Source organism: Phocoena sinus, chromosome 8 (assembly GCF_008692025.1).
Source record: "Phocoena sinus isolate mPhoSin1 chromosome 8, mPhoSin1.pri, whole genome shotgun sequence".
NCBI classification, from domain to species: Eukaryota; Metazoa; Chordata; class Mammalia; order Artiodactyla; family Phocoenidae; genus Phocoena; species Phocoena sinus.
The window spans coordinates 24,403,067-24,417,307 of NC_045770.1; the positions used below are offsets into that span (position 1 = coordinate 24,403,067).

General features: G+C 40.4%; 1 protein-coding gene across 3 annotated transcripts in view; it reads right to left on the reverse strand.

The window, feature by feature from the left end:
* CUL5 (cullin 5) overlaps nucleotides 1-12,896 on the reverse strand; it is a 97,311-nt gene extending 84,415 nt beyond the window's left edge. For 2 of the 3 annotated variants that reach the window (XM_032642129.1, XM_032642128.1), the window contains exon 1: nucleotides 12,369-12,896. In XM_032642129.1, the coding sequence (XP_032498020.1) occupies nucleotides 12,369-12,392 (24 nt within the window). In that variant the 5' untranslated portion in view covers nucleotides 12,393-12,896. The remainder of the gene's footprint in view (nucleotides 1-12,368) is intronic. The other variant, XM_032642130.1, reaches the window with a different exon arrangement.
* Between the last annotated feature and the right edge of the window lie 1,345 nt (nucleotides 12,897-14,241).

Here is a 14,241-nt window from a genome sequence, read left to right on the forward strand (position 1 = left end):
CAAAGTACATGGTACGTGCAGATGTGGGTAGGAGGGTAGATGTGGCACCACACCACTGTGAGAAGTTCCTTTTTGATTGCTTCAGCTTCTCAGTGATATGGGAATAAGGAAAATGCCGTGGAAGATGGGGGAGGACGTGCCAAAATTTTGAGAGAAAAGATGTGAAACAGACATCTAGAAAAGTGGAAGAATAAATGACTATGGAAGTACAGTGTGACTGGGCTCAATTATAGTTTGTGGTCATGAATTTAAAGTGAAAATAGCATGTGTGTATCTTTTCCTCCTGCAACATTCAACTGCATAGATGGCACTAAAAGGTGAAGAGGTGGATCCAGGGTTGTGGTTTTCCCCAGTGAAACAAGAGAGGAGCAAAGGAGTCAAAAGTGTATTCCAGGAAGAGATTATAGTGATTGAACAGAGAATTTATGCTGGGTAAGGGGAAGAGAAAGGACAACAGGATGATGAAAGACAGAGACCTCTGTTTCCAACCAGGATAGAATAACAGGTGCCAGATTTCTCCTCCTGCTTGAACAACTGGAAAACCAAAGGGGAGTACAGGACAGTGTTTCCTGAGAAAAGATAAACAAATGAGGTGAGCCCTACAAATGCCCAAGCATACTGCCTAGAGTTTCCAGGACTGAGCATAAGCAGAAGGACCCCAAACAGCCTGGTGGTTTCACTAAGTTTAGGAGACAAGAGTTCAGAGTTTGGGGAGGCCAAGGTGATGAAAATGCGTGGCACAGAGTATCAGAAAAAAGGGAATTGCACACACAGGGAGCTCTGGAGATATGTAGAGGACTCCACTCAAGCCTCTGACTATTAAATATTGACCTATACATGTGAGTGAGAAAACTATCAGAGACTGGGGAAATAATCATTTGAAAGGAGTAGACAAAACAATCACCAGAGTCCACACAGGGCTAGTAATAGTTCACATTCTGCCAGCCAGAGTGGAAACACTCCTTAATATGCTAGGCATCTGGCAGTCTTCAGAAAGGTATTGCATCTATAATGACACCAAAGTAGCCGTACCTTCGGTGCTGTTTGGACCGACTCTAACTTTAAAAGCAAGCTTCAGAAGGATAAAACTGATTCCAAGTAACTTAACTGTGTCACAGCCAAAATATTTAAATATTTAAAGGAAATTTTAAAAATCCAGCCCCTAAAACATAAAACACACGTCTGGCATCCAATCAAAAATTATCAAGCAGGCAAAGAAGCAGGAAAATATAAACTCACCATCAAGAGAAAAACCAAACAAAGGAAACTGACCCAGAAATGACGTGGATGATAGTTTTAGTAGACAATGATGTTAAACTAGCTATTATGAATACACTCCACACATTTAAGAAAATAGCAGAAAGCATGAACATCACAGAAACAAAAGTTGTTTAAAAACAAGTATCAGGGAGGGATAAATTAGGAGTTCGGGATTAACACATACACACTACTATAAATAAAACAGATAACCAACAAAGACCTACTTTATAGTACAGGTAACTATACTCCATATTTTGTAATAACCTATAAGGGAAAAGAATCTGGAAAAGAATATATATAACTGAATCACTGTGCTGTACACCCGAAACTAAAGCAACATTACAAATCAACTATATGTCAATAAATAAATAAATAAAATTAAAAATAAAAAGAATATCAGTGAGCTGTGAGACAACATCAAATGACCTCATCTACATATAACCGGAATCTTGGGATTCAGAGAATATTTGAAGAAATAAAGGCTAAAATGTTTCCTAATTTGATGAAAACTATAAACCCAGAGATTTCAGACATTAAACAATGAGGCAGAATCAATGAGTTGGAGACCATAGTGGAGCTGGATGATCAGAATAAAAGCACTAGAATGAGTTAGAAAAACAGGAGAGGGTAATCAGAGTAGGATGCTTGAAACTGGAATGATAAAAAATTTCTGATTATATTTTTGCTTAATTATTCCACTGCAAGACTTTCTACTATTTCTTTCATTACAAATATATGGCATTTGGCTAATTCGGGGTTACAGAAACCAATAAATTTTGTACATGTGATAAATGTGGTACAAAAGAGCATTTCCTTTTATCTTTAAATAGTCTCCTTTACATTTCCAAGGGTAGTTCAAACATTTGAGATCTGTGATAAAATGAGTTCAGCTATTTATACCCTCTATTATTTAACTTCAGTATAGATCACTCCATCACTTTTATCATTTTACCTTATAACATCTGATTGCCAATTATGTGTCAGGTTCTATTCTAAATATATACCTACAAATATTAATTTATTTAATCTTTACAGCTACCCTATGTGTTAGGAGACATTATTATCATTTTAGAGGTGAAAAAACTGTACACTGTAATTAGGTTAGGTTACTTCCCTAAGGTTACAAGCACTAAGTGGCAGGGCAAGGGGTCAAATCCAAGCAGTTTAGTTCTGTTACAGACACATTCTTAAATACTCCCTGGACCTTTCCTGGAAGAGGAATGGTAGGACTTCTAACCTATGGGCCAGATCCAGCCCTTGGCTTCACCTCATCAGGCCTATAAACTGAAGGAAAAAAAAAATCTATGATTATAAAAATTTAGTGGCAATTATCTAGAAGCCATAAGGTGGAAGCATCACTACATAAAAGACATATTTCTCTTTAAACATAGTGGGGGAGTGGGAGGACACATTTTTCCACTGAAATGAAAAATTTCACATTCCACTTCCCTTTAAAACTTTTAGGTTTCTTTTGACCCATAAATGAGTCAAAAAAAAAAAGCTTTTAGGATTCTTTTATAGAGGTAAAAAAACAATTTTTTTTTAATTCTGACAATGCTTGTACTTTTAAAAACCCAAACAACTAATTTTAAGGACAAAAAATAATTACTAATGAAAGAGTTTGAACTAATTTTGGGGGTGGGATTCTTAATCATTCATTACTACACTTATTCATTCAACAAACATCTGACTACCCGCTGTACATGAAGAATTATGCTAGTCACTGGGACACATAAATGAAAGGTCCTCAAGTAATTCACTTTCCAGTACAGTACTTCTTAAATTGTGGATAATGGACATGTGCTTGCTCTGCCTGTTGGATAATACAACATGGCTCTCAGATTTCTGACTTGAATGAATGGCTGGTGGAATCACTGACCATAGAAAAAAAATGCCAGGGGAATAATGCATTTGAGTTGGATGGTTTATAAGAGGTGATGCATTTTGGATGTATTGTCCAATAAAAGCAAATGTTGAAGTTGTAACTCTTGGGGTTCATTTCTTTTTCCCTGCGTTCTCCCTTCTTCTTTCTTTATTTTAAATAAGATAAAAGCTTACCTACTACTGAATTGCTTTTTACTTAATGTAAAACCCCGAGGGCTGAGGGGAAAAAAAAAAGTGTAGGAACTTCCCTGGTGGTCCAGTGGTTAAGACTCTTAAGCTCCCCATGCAGGGGGCCTGGGCTTGATCCCTCGTCAGGGAACTAGATCCCACATGCATGCTGCAACTAAGAGTCCGCATGCCACAACTAAAAAGATCCCGCATGCCACAACGAAGATCCCACGAGACACAATTAATACCCAGCGAAGCCAAAATAAATAAATAAATATTAAAAAAAAAAATCAGTGTAAAGTTTCTCACAATTAGGAGAGGATAAAAACGGTAAAGAAAAATGAAAAGAAAAACAGGTGAACAAAGGTTCAGCTCCCTTTCCCTGCTCTAATCAGTACAAAGAAATCAGGATCTCTTAATATAACATGTTGGTTGCCCAGACCCAAATAAAATACATTCAGCTTTACCTGAAAAATATTCCCTAGTAGAAGTATCAGTTCTAAAACAATTTTGACAGTAAAGTCCCACAATCTCTTATTTATAGCCCTGGTGGTTGTTTCAAAGATAAACAAATGTGCACTAGGAAGAAGGTAAATTACAGAAAAAAAATAATTTTTTGTAATATATTGGAGTGGAGGGAGGTGTTATAGGCCAGTAATGAAAGATGCTATATAGATCTTTCTAGAATATATCATTGATTTAAAAATCTGCACACCTCCCACTGAAATTCAAAACTGCTTTTTCAAGCAATGAATTCATCTACAACAATTCCATGTTACCTGATCCCAAGAAAGAGTAGATGTATAACTGCTTATGTGTAAATATAAAATTTGGTACTATGTTAAAAAATAGGAGTGCTTAAATAAACACATGAGAAACAGAAAACCCTACTGGCTTGCAAAATGTTTTAAAAGTAATAGAGGGCTTCCCTGGTGGCACAGTGGTTGAGGGTCCGCCTGCTGATGCAGGGGACACGGGTTCATGCCCCGGTCCGGGAGGATCCCACATGCCGCGGAGCGGCTGGGCCCGTGAGCCATGGCCGCTGAGCCTGTGCATGCGGAGCCTGTGCTCCGCAACGGGAGAGGCCACAACAGTGAGAGGCCCGTGTACCACAAAAGACAAAAAACAAAAACCACATTTGCAATCCCCATTAAACAAAAGAACCACAAAACTACAGGATATATTTGAATACTGGCAATTCTCAATATGTTCCAGCCACACCACCCTTTTAAAGGTGTTACTCAAATATGCCAAGCTCACCACTGCACCTCAGACCTTTGCCTAGAAAGCAAATCATTTGGGTCTCAGTGTCACTGTCACCTCAGAGAAGCCTTCCCAAGCCAACCTAAGAAGAATGTCATTCCCTTTTCCATTCTGCAGATCCAGAGCCACGGTCTTGAGCAGGTAGGACAGTTACTTTGATTGGCTATGAGAATGAAATTTTAATTCAGACTAAACAGTACTTTTTAAAATTTTTGGCTGCACCGCTCGGCTTGCAGGATCTTAGTTCCCCAGCCAGGGATCGAACCCGAGCCCCCCCCGCAGTGGAAGTATGGAGTCCTAACCTCTGGACCTCCAGGAAATTCCCTAAACAGTACTTAAAAAAAAAAAACAGAAAACTATGGGATCTGGCTGAAATGTCATCAAATAGCAGGGAAGGAAAATTCAACAGAACATAATTGAAAGCTGTATTTAGGGGAAAAAATTATTTTCTGCTGTAAATAAGTAAGTAAAATAGTGGCACCATCTTCTGAGCACTCTTGATTATACTGTTTTCATCACAGACTTCATTACTATAAAAACTTCCCAATGTGTTAACTTATTTCTTTGGTGTTAGTATTTATGCATTAGCATATAAGCTCCAAACACTAGGGACCTTGTCTGTCTTATTCACTGCTGTCTCACTGACACTTAGAATAGGATTCAGCAGAGTGGATACTAATGTATCTGTGGAATGAACAAGCCCAGTTATACAGATCAAATACCCTTGATGTTACTTACCTCTATGTATTCCATGTATAATGACCAACGTTTTAACCTGAGCTGTAACTTGTTTACTTGTTTACAGAGCCTATAAGGCACCAATTCACTCTATTACTATACCAAGGCAAGAGCCATGACTTTCTGTGATACAACTTAGGTTCACTAGGACCCTAACAAAATACCTAATAAGAAACACCTGTCTGTCTCTCTTTTCCACCTTTCTTCTCTGTCCACCAGATGGATGCCTAGTGTCCTCTTGAAACCCTCTAGCAGTCTGAAATTCCTCTCTTCTAATCCATTGATAAATGACTGATCTCTAAAGTGTACCTTAAACTGTCACTTCCTGTTAGTAGCTTTAATTTACATATATCACCTCCAGATTATGGTAACTGCTCACTCATTTATATTTTCACAGAACATGAAAGATTTTCACATTTATATTTATCACAGTTTTATAGTAAGTGATGATTTAGTCCTCTATTCCCACTCCCACCTCTAGTGATGGCCAATCTACACACCCTCAAATTGGTTTTCTCCCTCGGCTGTGAGGGTCAAATGTAACCAGGTCTCTAGGACAGGCCAGTGGAGTGAAGGAAGGTGGCCCTAAGGATCACATTCCTCTTAGATGTCCATTCAAAAGGGCAATTTCCATCAACCCAATGAAAAGTTGGGTTCTAAATAAGGCTCTCATTTATGTTTAAACAGACATTAAAAAGAATTATCCAGTTGTGTATCTTAACCACATTCACTGACCCTATTCAAATCTTACTATCACATCCATATTCTTTGCCAAGCATGTTCTACCAAATTTTCCCCTAATCATCACCTACAAAAAGTCTACCCATTCTTCAAAATCCAGCTCTAATGTTTTCTCCATAAAACTTTCCTTGATCATCCCACCAGCAGTGATCTCCTATGTCTATGAGGGACCAATACAACACACAGCACTCCTAAAGTTCTTGCCTTTAAACAAATCATTAGTACTTTATCTCCTTTAGTATCTGTAGTAGTATAATTCCCAAAGAGCATGGACATTGTTCTGCATTATCTTTGCATCCCGGTGCCTCGCACATGTGTCTATAAAATTATTTAAATAAAAAATAAATTCTACACACACTTTGAACTACTCCTTTCTATTTCCATTTTCTTTCCTCTCAAAGGGTAAAAAAGTTTCCACTGAAAAAAGTAGTGTCCTCCATATTTCAGTTTTAAGTTTGTATTGCCTTGTGGGTTGGTTTTATACCTCTACTCCCCTCTCTCCCTCTCTCTAGATCTACTTAGAAGGGAATAAAGGCAGAAAATTCCTCCCTTTAACCAATCAACACTCATTTACTGAGCATCTACAATGCATGCACTAGACTTCTCTTTTCAATCAACTATCACTCATTTATGGAGCACCTACCACGAGTAATCACTGCGCTAAATGGTTAAAGCATCAACAGATTATAAAGTCCCTAAACTAATACTGCTTACAATCTAGAAAGGGAGTTAGATATATATGTAAACATATCCTGTAACTAATACAGAAGGCAAAATGTTAAGTGCTACACTACTGAGCCTGCGCGTCTGGAGCTTGTGCTCTGCAACAAGAGAGGCCGCAACAGTGAGAGGCCCGCGCACTGCGATGAAGAGTGGCCCCCGCTTGCCACAGCTAGAGAAAGTCCTCGCACGGAAACAAAGACCCAACACAGCCATAAATAAGTAAATTAATTAAATTTTTAAAAATGTTAAGTGCTAGAAGAGATTGATGCAGTGCTATGCCTGTGCAGAGTAAGCAACAATTAAATTCCAAATGAGAACACTAATAAGAAAGGAGGGGGACTTCCCTGGTGGTTCAGCAGTTAAGACTCTGCGCTCCCAATGCAGGGTGCCCAGGTTCAATCTCTGCTCAGGGAACTAGATCCCGCATGCTGACACTAAAGATCTTGCACACGGCAACGGAGATTCTGCATGCCACAACTAAGACCTGGCACAGCCAAATAAATAAATACATATTTTAAAAATTAAAAAAAAAAAAGACAAAGAAAGGAGGTATCTAGGCTGGGTCTTGATGACTAAATAGGATTTTGACAGGGTAATACTGAGGGGGGGATTCCTGACAGGAGAAACAGCAAAGAGGGACTTCCCTGGTGGTCCAGTAATAAAGAATCTGCCTTCCAATGCAGGGGACACAGGTTCGATACCTGGTCGGGGAACTAAGATCCCACATGCCACAGGGCGACTAAGCCCGCACACCACAACTGCTGAGCTCACACAAGAGAGTTTGAGTGTCACAACTACAGAGCCTACGTGCCCTGGAGCCCATGCACCACAACTAGAGAGAGAAAACTGACACACCGCAACTAGAGGAAAGCCCGCGTGCCCATAAATAAATATTTTTTAAAAAAAACAACGAAACAGCAAACATAAAAAGTCTTGAAGACTCTGGTATGCAGTAAATCAAGAAGTAACTAGCCATGTAGAGGGAGGGGTAAGGGTGTGTGTGTGTGTGTGTGTGTGTGTGTGAGAGAGAGAGAGAGAGAGAGAGAGAGAGAGAGAGAGAAAGAGAGAGAGAGAAAGAGGAGTGGGGGAGAGGGAGGAGAGAGGTATTAGGGAGAAGACACAGCTAGAAAGATCTCAAAGAACTTGAACTATCAAAGGTATATGAGCGGGACTTCCCTGGTGGCGCAGTGGATAAGAATCCACTCCGAATGCAGGGGGCCCAGATTCGATCCCTGGTCAGGGAACTAGATCCCACATGCATGCTGCAACTAAGGAGCCCACGTGCTGCAACTAAAGAGCCAGCAAGCTGCAATTAAGGAGCCCTGGAGCCGCAACTAAGGAGCGAGCCTGCCTGCTGCAATTTAGACCCGGCGCAACCAAATAAATAAATAGTTTTTTAAAAAATGAACTGGAAAGTGATATGGTCAGCACTGTGTTTTGGTCTAGTCCTCAGATCAGAGTTAAGAGATAAAAATAGTGAAATCATGGGAGTTAAGACTGACCCAGAAAAAAAAAAGTACAAAGACAGAAAAAGGATGAAGATTAAATCCTGAGAAATAATTATACTGGGGAGGAGAGGTGAAAAACACATGAGATTTGAGAGATAGGAAACCAAGCAGAGAATGGCATAAAACCAAAAGGGAAGCATTAAGTAGCAAGCAAGCAACAACATCAGAATAGAGGATGAATGTATCCAGGGAGAATCTCCTTTGGCAATCAGGAGGTTGCTAGTGATCCTGAGACTGACAGTTTTAATATAATTGGGTGGGGGTATGGGGAGAGCCAAGTCATAATAAATTAAGGAAAAAGGTAAAGAATTATAAAAGAAGCAATTGGGGGCTGCTTTTCTAAGAACTATGACAGTGAATGGAAAGAGAAAAGGGCAGAGGTTTGAAGCCAAAGCAGAGTACAGGTTAAGTTTATATGAGGGGGATAGGTGAACTTTCTTATCCTCATAGAAGTGAGAATAAAGGAGACTGAAACAAAATAACAGGAGACATGCTGCTAAGTCCTGGGGGGAAAAAGAAGGCTGAACAAGAACAAGTGGAAGCAGGCAATGTAGCAGGTGCCTTGGAAAAGAGAATATAGGGGAAACTAGAAAAGGTTGTGGTATTATTGACCAAGAAAGTTAAGGGCATTCAAACAGCTGGATAAAGTAATGTGCTAAGAATTAAACAGGGTTAGGTTTAACAAAATAAGATTTCAACAACAGCTATTTGGAATAGGGTAATCACTTGGAAATGAAGAAAATGTGCACTGAAGGCCTAGGTGGTAACGGCAAAAGTAAAGGAACAAGGAGAATTATATGTTAAAACAGCAAACTTAAAGTAGTAATATTGAAAGGTTTGGGGAGATATAAACCCCCAAGCAACTGATAACTGTATATGTAAAATTGTACAACACAAATATTTGTATATCCAAAAGATTTCCAAAACCCAGCAATAGCCCACTTACGTTAGTAAATATAATTATTATTACAATCAAATTCCAATATGAAATAAGTAGGTGGTTTTTATCGCATTGTGTTCTGACTTTCAAGTTTCACAGCAAAGTTCTGAACCTTGTTATCTTTCATAAACTTATTAGCTATCCCTTCGAACTCTTCATCCACAAATTCAATAAACTTAACTCCAACCAGGTTACTGGTACACAGGAAGAGGACATATTTTTTCAGCAGGATACTAAAGGCCTCCCTTCAGGGTTGATGATTTATTACTCATCATTCTTCAGGTACAGCCGTTTACCTGATAATCAAATTCAAACTGTATTCTCATCTAGCCCACATCCCTCCATTTTGACCATAAGACATGATAATTCTGTCAAATATGCTCTGATGAAATCTAACCGCGCAATGTCTAAGGCATTTGTCTAATGAACTAACCTATTAATCCTGTCAAAAAAGGAAATGAGGCTAAGTTGGCCACTCCCCAGCCAGCTCTATCTCTATTCAAGGTACTACCAGACTTGAATTTATTTATTTATTTATTTATTTAAATTGAAGTACAGTTGATTTACAATGTGTTCATTTCTACTGTACAGCAAAGTGATTCACTTTTATATATATATACATACACACACACACACACATACACACACACACACAGACACATACACACACACATTCTTTTTCATATTCTTTTCCATTATGGTTTATCACAGGATATTGAATAGTTTCCTGTGCTATATAGTAGCACCTTGCTGTTTATCCATTCTCTATATACTAGTTTGCATCTGCTAACCCCAAACTCCCACTCCATTCCTCTCACACACCCTCCTCCAGACTTGAATTTAAATGATCCTATGAATTCTGTTAGGATCTTACTGCATTTCTCCAAGAAGACAAACTTCTCCACTTTTTAATTAACTACTTCTAAATGTATAAACACAAGGCAATTCCCCTCCAGCCTCCCACCCCCGCAATGAGAGAAAAAAGAAAAACAAAAGGTTTTCTGGTCACCTTGAATACATAAACTTTTGGTGATACAGATAAAAGAATCAAATGTCTACTTATAATATCCATTTTATTATGTTAGTCGTACATATTTAAAATCACATACTATATATTTAGAAATTCTTTTTCCCCCTTTTTAACACTTCATTAAATAATTTTGCTGAAAATTTTCCCGTGTATCTTTGGCATCCCTTCATGTTCACTAAAGAGACTGAGTCTTTTACCAGTTTGTCAAAGCATTATCACTTTCCTTTCATTTATAAAAGTTATTTGAGTTACAGAACTGTTTGAATTACGATCTTTTTAACCTAAGTCCTAAGTGCCGATTTCTAGACATTCAGGCAGTTTTTTCATTCTATAGGTAGGTGTGTGCTATAGATGTCGATTCACAATCTCTACAAGGTAACCACTTACTAGTATTGACTGAAGTAGCTTCAGACTTATATCTCCTCCAAACAATCCTTTGTAAGGCTTTGTATGGAGTAGAATAAAGTGACTCACTCTTTTCTGAGAGAGAAATCTGGGAGGAAAAAAGACCTCACTTTATATCCAGGTAATCAACAAGTCAAAAATTCACAAAGAATAAGGAATTCAATTACTTCTTAAACACATTTCAATTAATAACATACACTACTGCTTATGTAAATACACGGATGCATTAACAGGAGTCTTTCTGAATTAACAAGTTAAAGTTTTCTTTCTGAATTAACACATTAGAGCTTTGCTATACTGTTATAAAAGAAGAGTAGAGAGTGGGTTACTCAATTCCCATGAATTTGTTTTCTTAAAGAAGCAGCAGAAATAGTAACTCTAGCAATTTATGTTTATTGGGTGCTAATGAAGTTCCAGTCACTGTTTTATGATTTTACATATATTAACTCAATCTTCACAATGCTCCTACGAAATAGGTGCTATTGATAATGCCACTGTATTGATGAAGAAGCTCAGGCACGGAGAGGTTTAGAAACTTGCCCAAAGTCATACAGCTTCTAAGTGGCAGAAATTCAGTCAAGTTCGAGGTCCCTCCCCCTTTTAAAAGATATATTGCCTCTTAAATTAGTAAAATTAGGTCTACATTTTAGGAGACAGTCCCATGTATTAAACAGTTAACAGTGTAGCTAACAGTGTAGTAGTCTAAAGAAGATATGAGGGAGGTTACAGTAAATTTTAATATATTTTCTGTTCTATTATTTTCTATTATCAATCCACACTGTCTGAAGGCCTAATGATGGGTTTGAGGGAGGAGTAGTTCATCCTTTGTATTTATGTTCCCTGAGCTAATCACTACCCCCATTTCAGTCAATACTTTTAAGGCAAAAGGTTCCTATTACAAAGACAGCATAGTAGAAACTAATGCCATGTCTTCCTTCTTCTCCTCCAAACTTTTTAACTGATGGTAGAGAATCTGCCTCTCTGGGCCTACATCTCCCTTGCTATCCCAAATACATAAAACTAAGTTTAACCATTTTCTTTGATAAGGCAACTATCCTAACCCATAAAACGATGGTAGTGCTTCCACAGTAATCATCTGGTTGTGTGCTGTAATGGGGTTGAGGAACAGTTTCCTAAGGAAAAAAAGGGTAAAATATGAACTTAAGAAAGGGAGGATAGGAGGGAAGGAGTAGCATGCAGATAAGGGAGGGAGTGGGGTAACAGGCACTGCTGTCTGACTTGTAGTTTCATGCAGGCAGAATGAGAACAGAAATTGAGGAGGTGGGGGTACAGTCATTAAAACCTGTTATGGAACATTTTCTTGGATTTTCCTTCTTTGCGCCTTAGGCTCTCGCTTCAGAAGAAACTGAGACGCCAAGAATACTAACTGCCCTATCCTTCAGGACCCGGCACCACCCTTCTTCTGCAGCCCCAGGCCAGAGCTGGTCCCTTGAAAGCACTGCTCCCCTCCAGCCCTCGGCAGGGCCTTTCACACACCGGTCAACCGGCAAGAGGGACAACCAGAGCCTCTCCACCCCAAGGCCGGAGACCCGCGTTCCGGTCCTCGGCGGCAGCCTCCCTGGCTTCCCTTCCGGTAGGCAACCCCTGAACACTCCCACATTTTGCCGCTGAACCTGGGCCGAGCCATTCCCTAAGAGCTGAACCCAGCGCCCCCAGGGTAAAAACCAAGCTGGACTGAGGGTCTTACCTTTAACAGATTAGACGTCGCCATGTTCCTTCAACTTAGACTCTCGCGAGACGGCGCGAGATTTCGTGGCGCTCCTTGCCAGGCCACAACTGCAGGCCGGAGTTTCCACCGGGGCTGACGGGGCCACCGGCCCGCAATGGAGATGTGGGGGGAGCCGGGGCGGCGTGCCAACAGCGGTGACCTCGTCCCAGGCACCTGGAGCTTCCTCACTTTTCCCCCCTACATGGTCACCGGAGCCTCCCCAGACGAAAGGGCTCATGCAAACGCTCAGGAAGATAGCAACGGCGAATAGTGAGAAGGTAACGGGAGCCGACCTGAATTGGAAGAGGAAGCATCGACTTCGCGAGCCCCCCCCCCCCGCACTCCTTCGGATTACCCTTTGTGGTTGCACCCGCAGAGGCCACCGGCAACGAACTTAGCCCGGCTTGGGCCCTGCAGCTCTGGTTCGGTGGCCGAGTCACGTGATGCGGCGGGCGGGGCCGCGCTAGGGAGCGAGCGTGGGAGCCTGAAAGCCTCGTGGGCCGGGAGGCTGCGGAGAGTGCGAAAGCACGCCCTCTGCTGGCGGGACTAGACGTATTCCCTCATCCCCCGCCTCGGGGGATTCCCGAATGAAATGCTTGTAATAGCTGTCTTCAAGAAGAAGGGGCACATAGAAGGCACCCACTAAATATTTGTTTGCATGAATGAATGAATGCATGCACGAAAGTGTTAACTATTAATATTTCTACTCAAGAGTGCCTGGCAGTGAAATAATCTATAAGAGGTTATTCAGGTAATGAATATAAATCTTGGATTAACTGAAGGCACATTATCCTAGAATATCCTAAGCCATAAACCCCTAAGCTTTATCCCTTCAGACCTCAAACCACTGGGAGAAGAAAGAGAATATACTCTATATATAGAACCTATATAGATATAAAATATATCTAGTATTATACACGTTTCCAAACTGTGTTCATTGACACATAATATGTTAGAAATAAAGAGAAGTACAGAGATAAGTAAGAGCTATAGGGTAAAATAAAGCAGGCAAAGGTAATGACGTTTGCAGTGTTTTTTTTTTTTTGGCTGCATTGGGTCTTCGTTGCTGCACGCGGTCTTTCTCTAGTTGCGGCGAGCAGGAACTACTTTTCATTGCGGTGCGTGGATTTCTCATTGCAGTGGCTCCTCTTGTTGCAGAGCACGCGCTCTAGGCACGTGGGCTTCAGTAGTTGTAGCATGTGGGCTCAGTAGTTGTGGCCCGAGGGCTCTAGAGCACAGGCTCAGTAGTTGTGGCACATGGGCTTAGTTGCTCCAAGGCATGTGGGATCTTCCCGGACCAGGGATCAAACCATGTCTGTTGCAATGGCAGGCGGATTCTTAACCACCGCGCCACTAGGGAAGTCCCTAGTTTGCAGTTTTAAATAGAGGGATCCAAGTAGGTCTCACTGAGAAGATGGCATTTGAGCAAAAAGACTTGAAAGAGATAAGGGAGAAGACCAGGACATATGCAGAAGAGCATTCCAAATAGGGGGAAACACAGGTGGCAAGTTGCCCGGAGTGTCAGAGGAACAGTAAGAAGGTTGGTATGTTCAGAGCAGAGAGTAAGAAGAGCATAAGGGCTTATAGGGCCTCGTGGACCACAGTAAAGACAAGCTTTTATTCTGAGTGAGATGGGCAACCATTGCAGGCTTCTCATTGCAGGCTTGTGAAGAGGGAGTGGTATGATCAAACTCCCATTCCAACATGATCATTCTGACTACTGTGTAGTGAATAGAAGAAGGGTAATTTAGAAAACTTTTGTACTGTCTCATTAAATCAGCACAATCATGCCACTTAGTTACCCCACATTTTACAGTGATTATATTAGAGAGTAATCTAGGCATGATTAAAC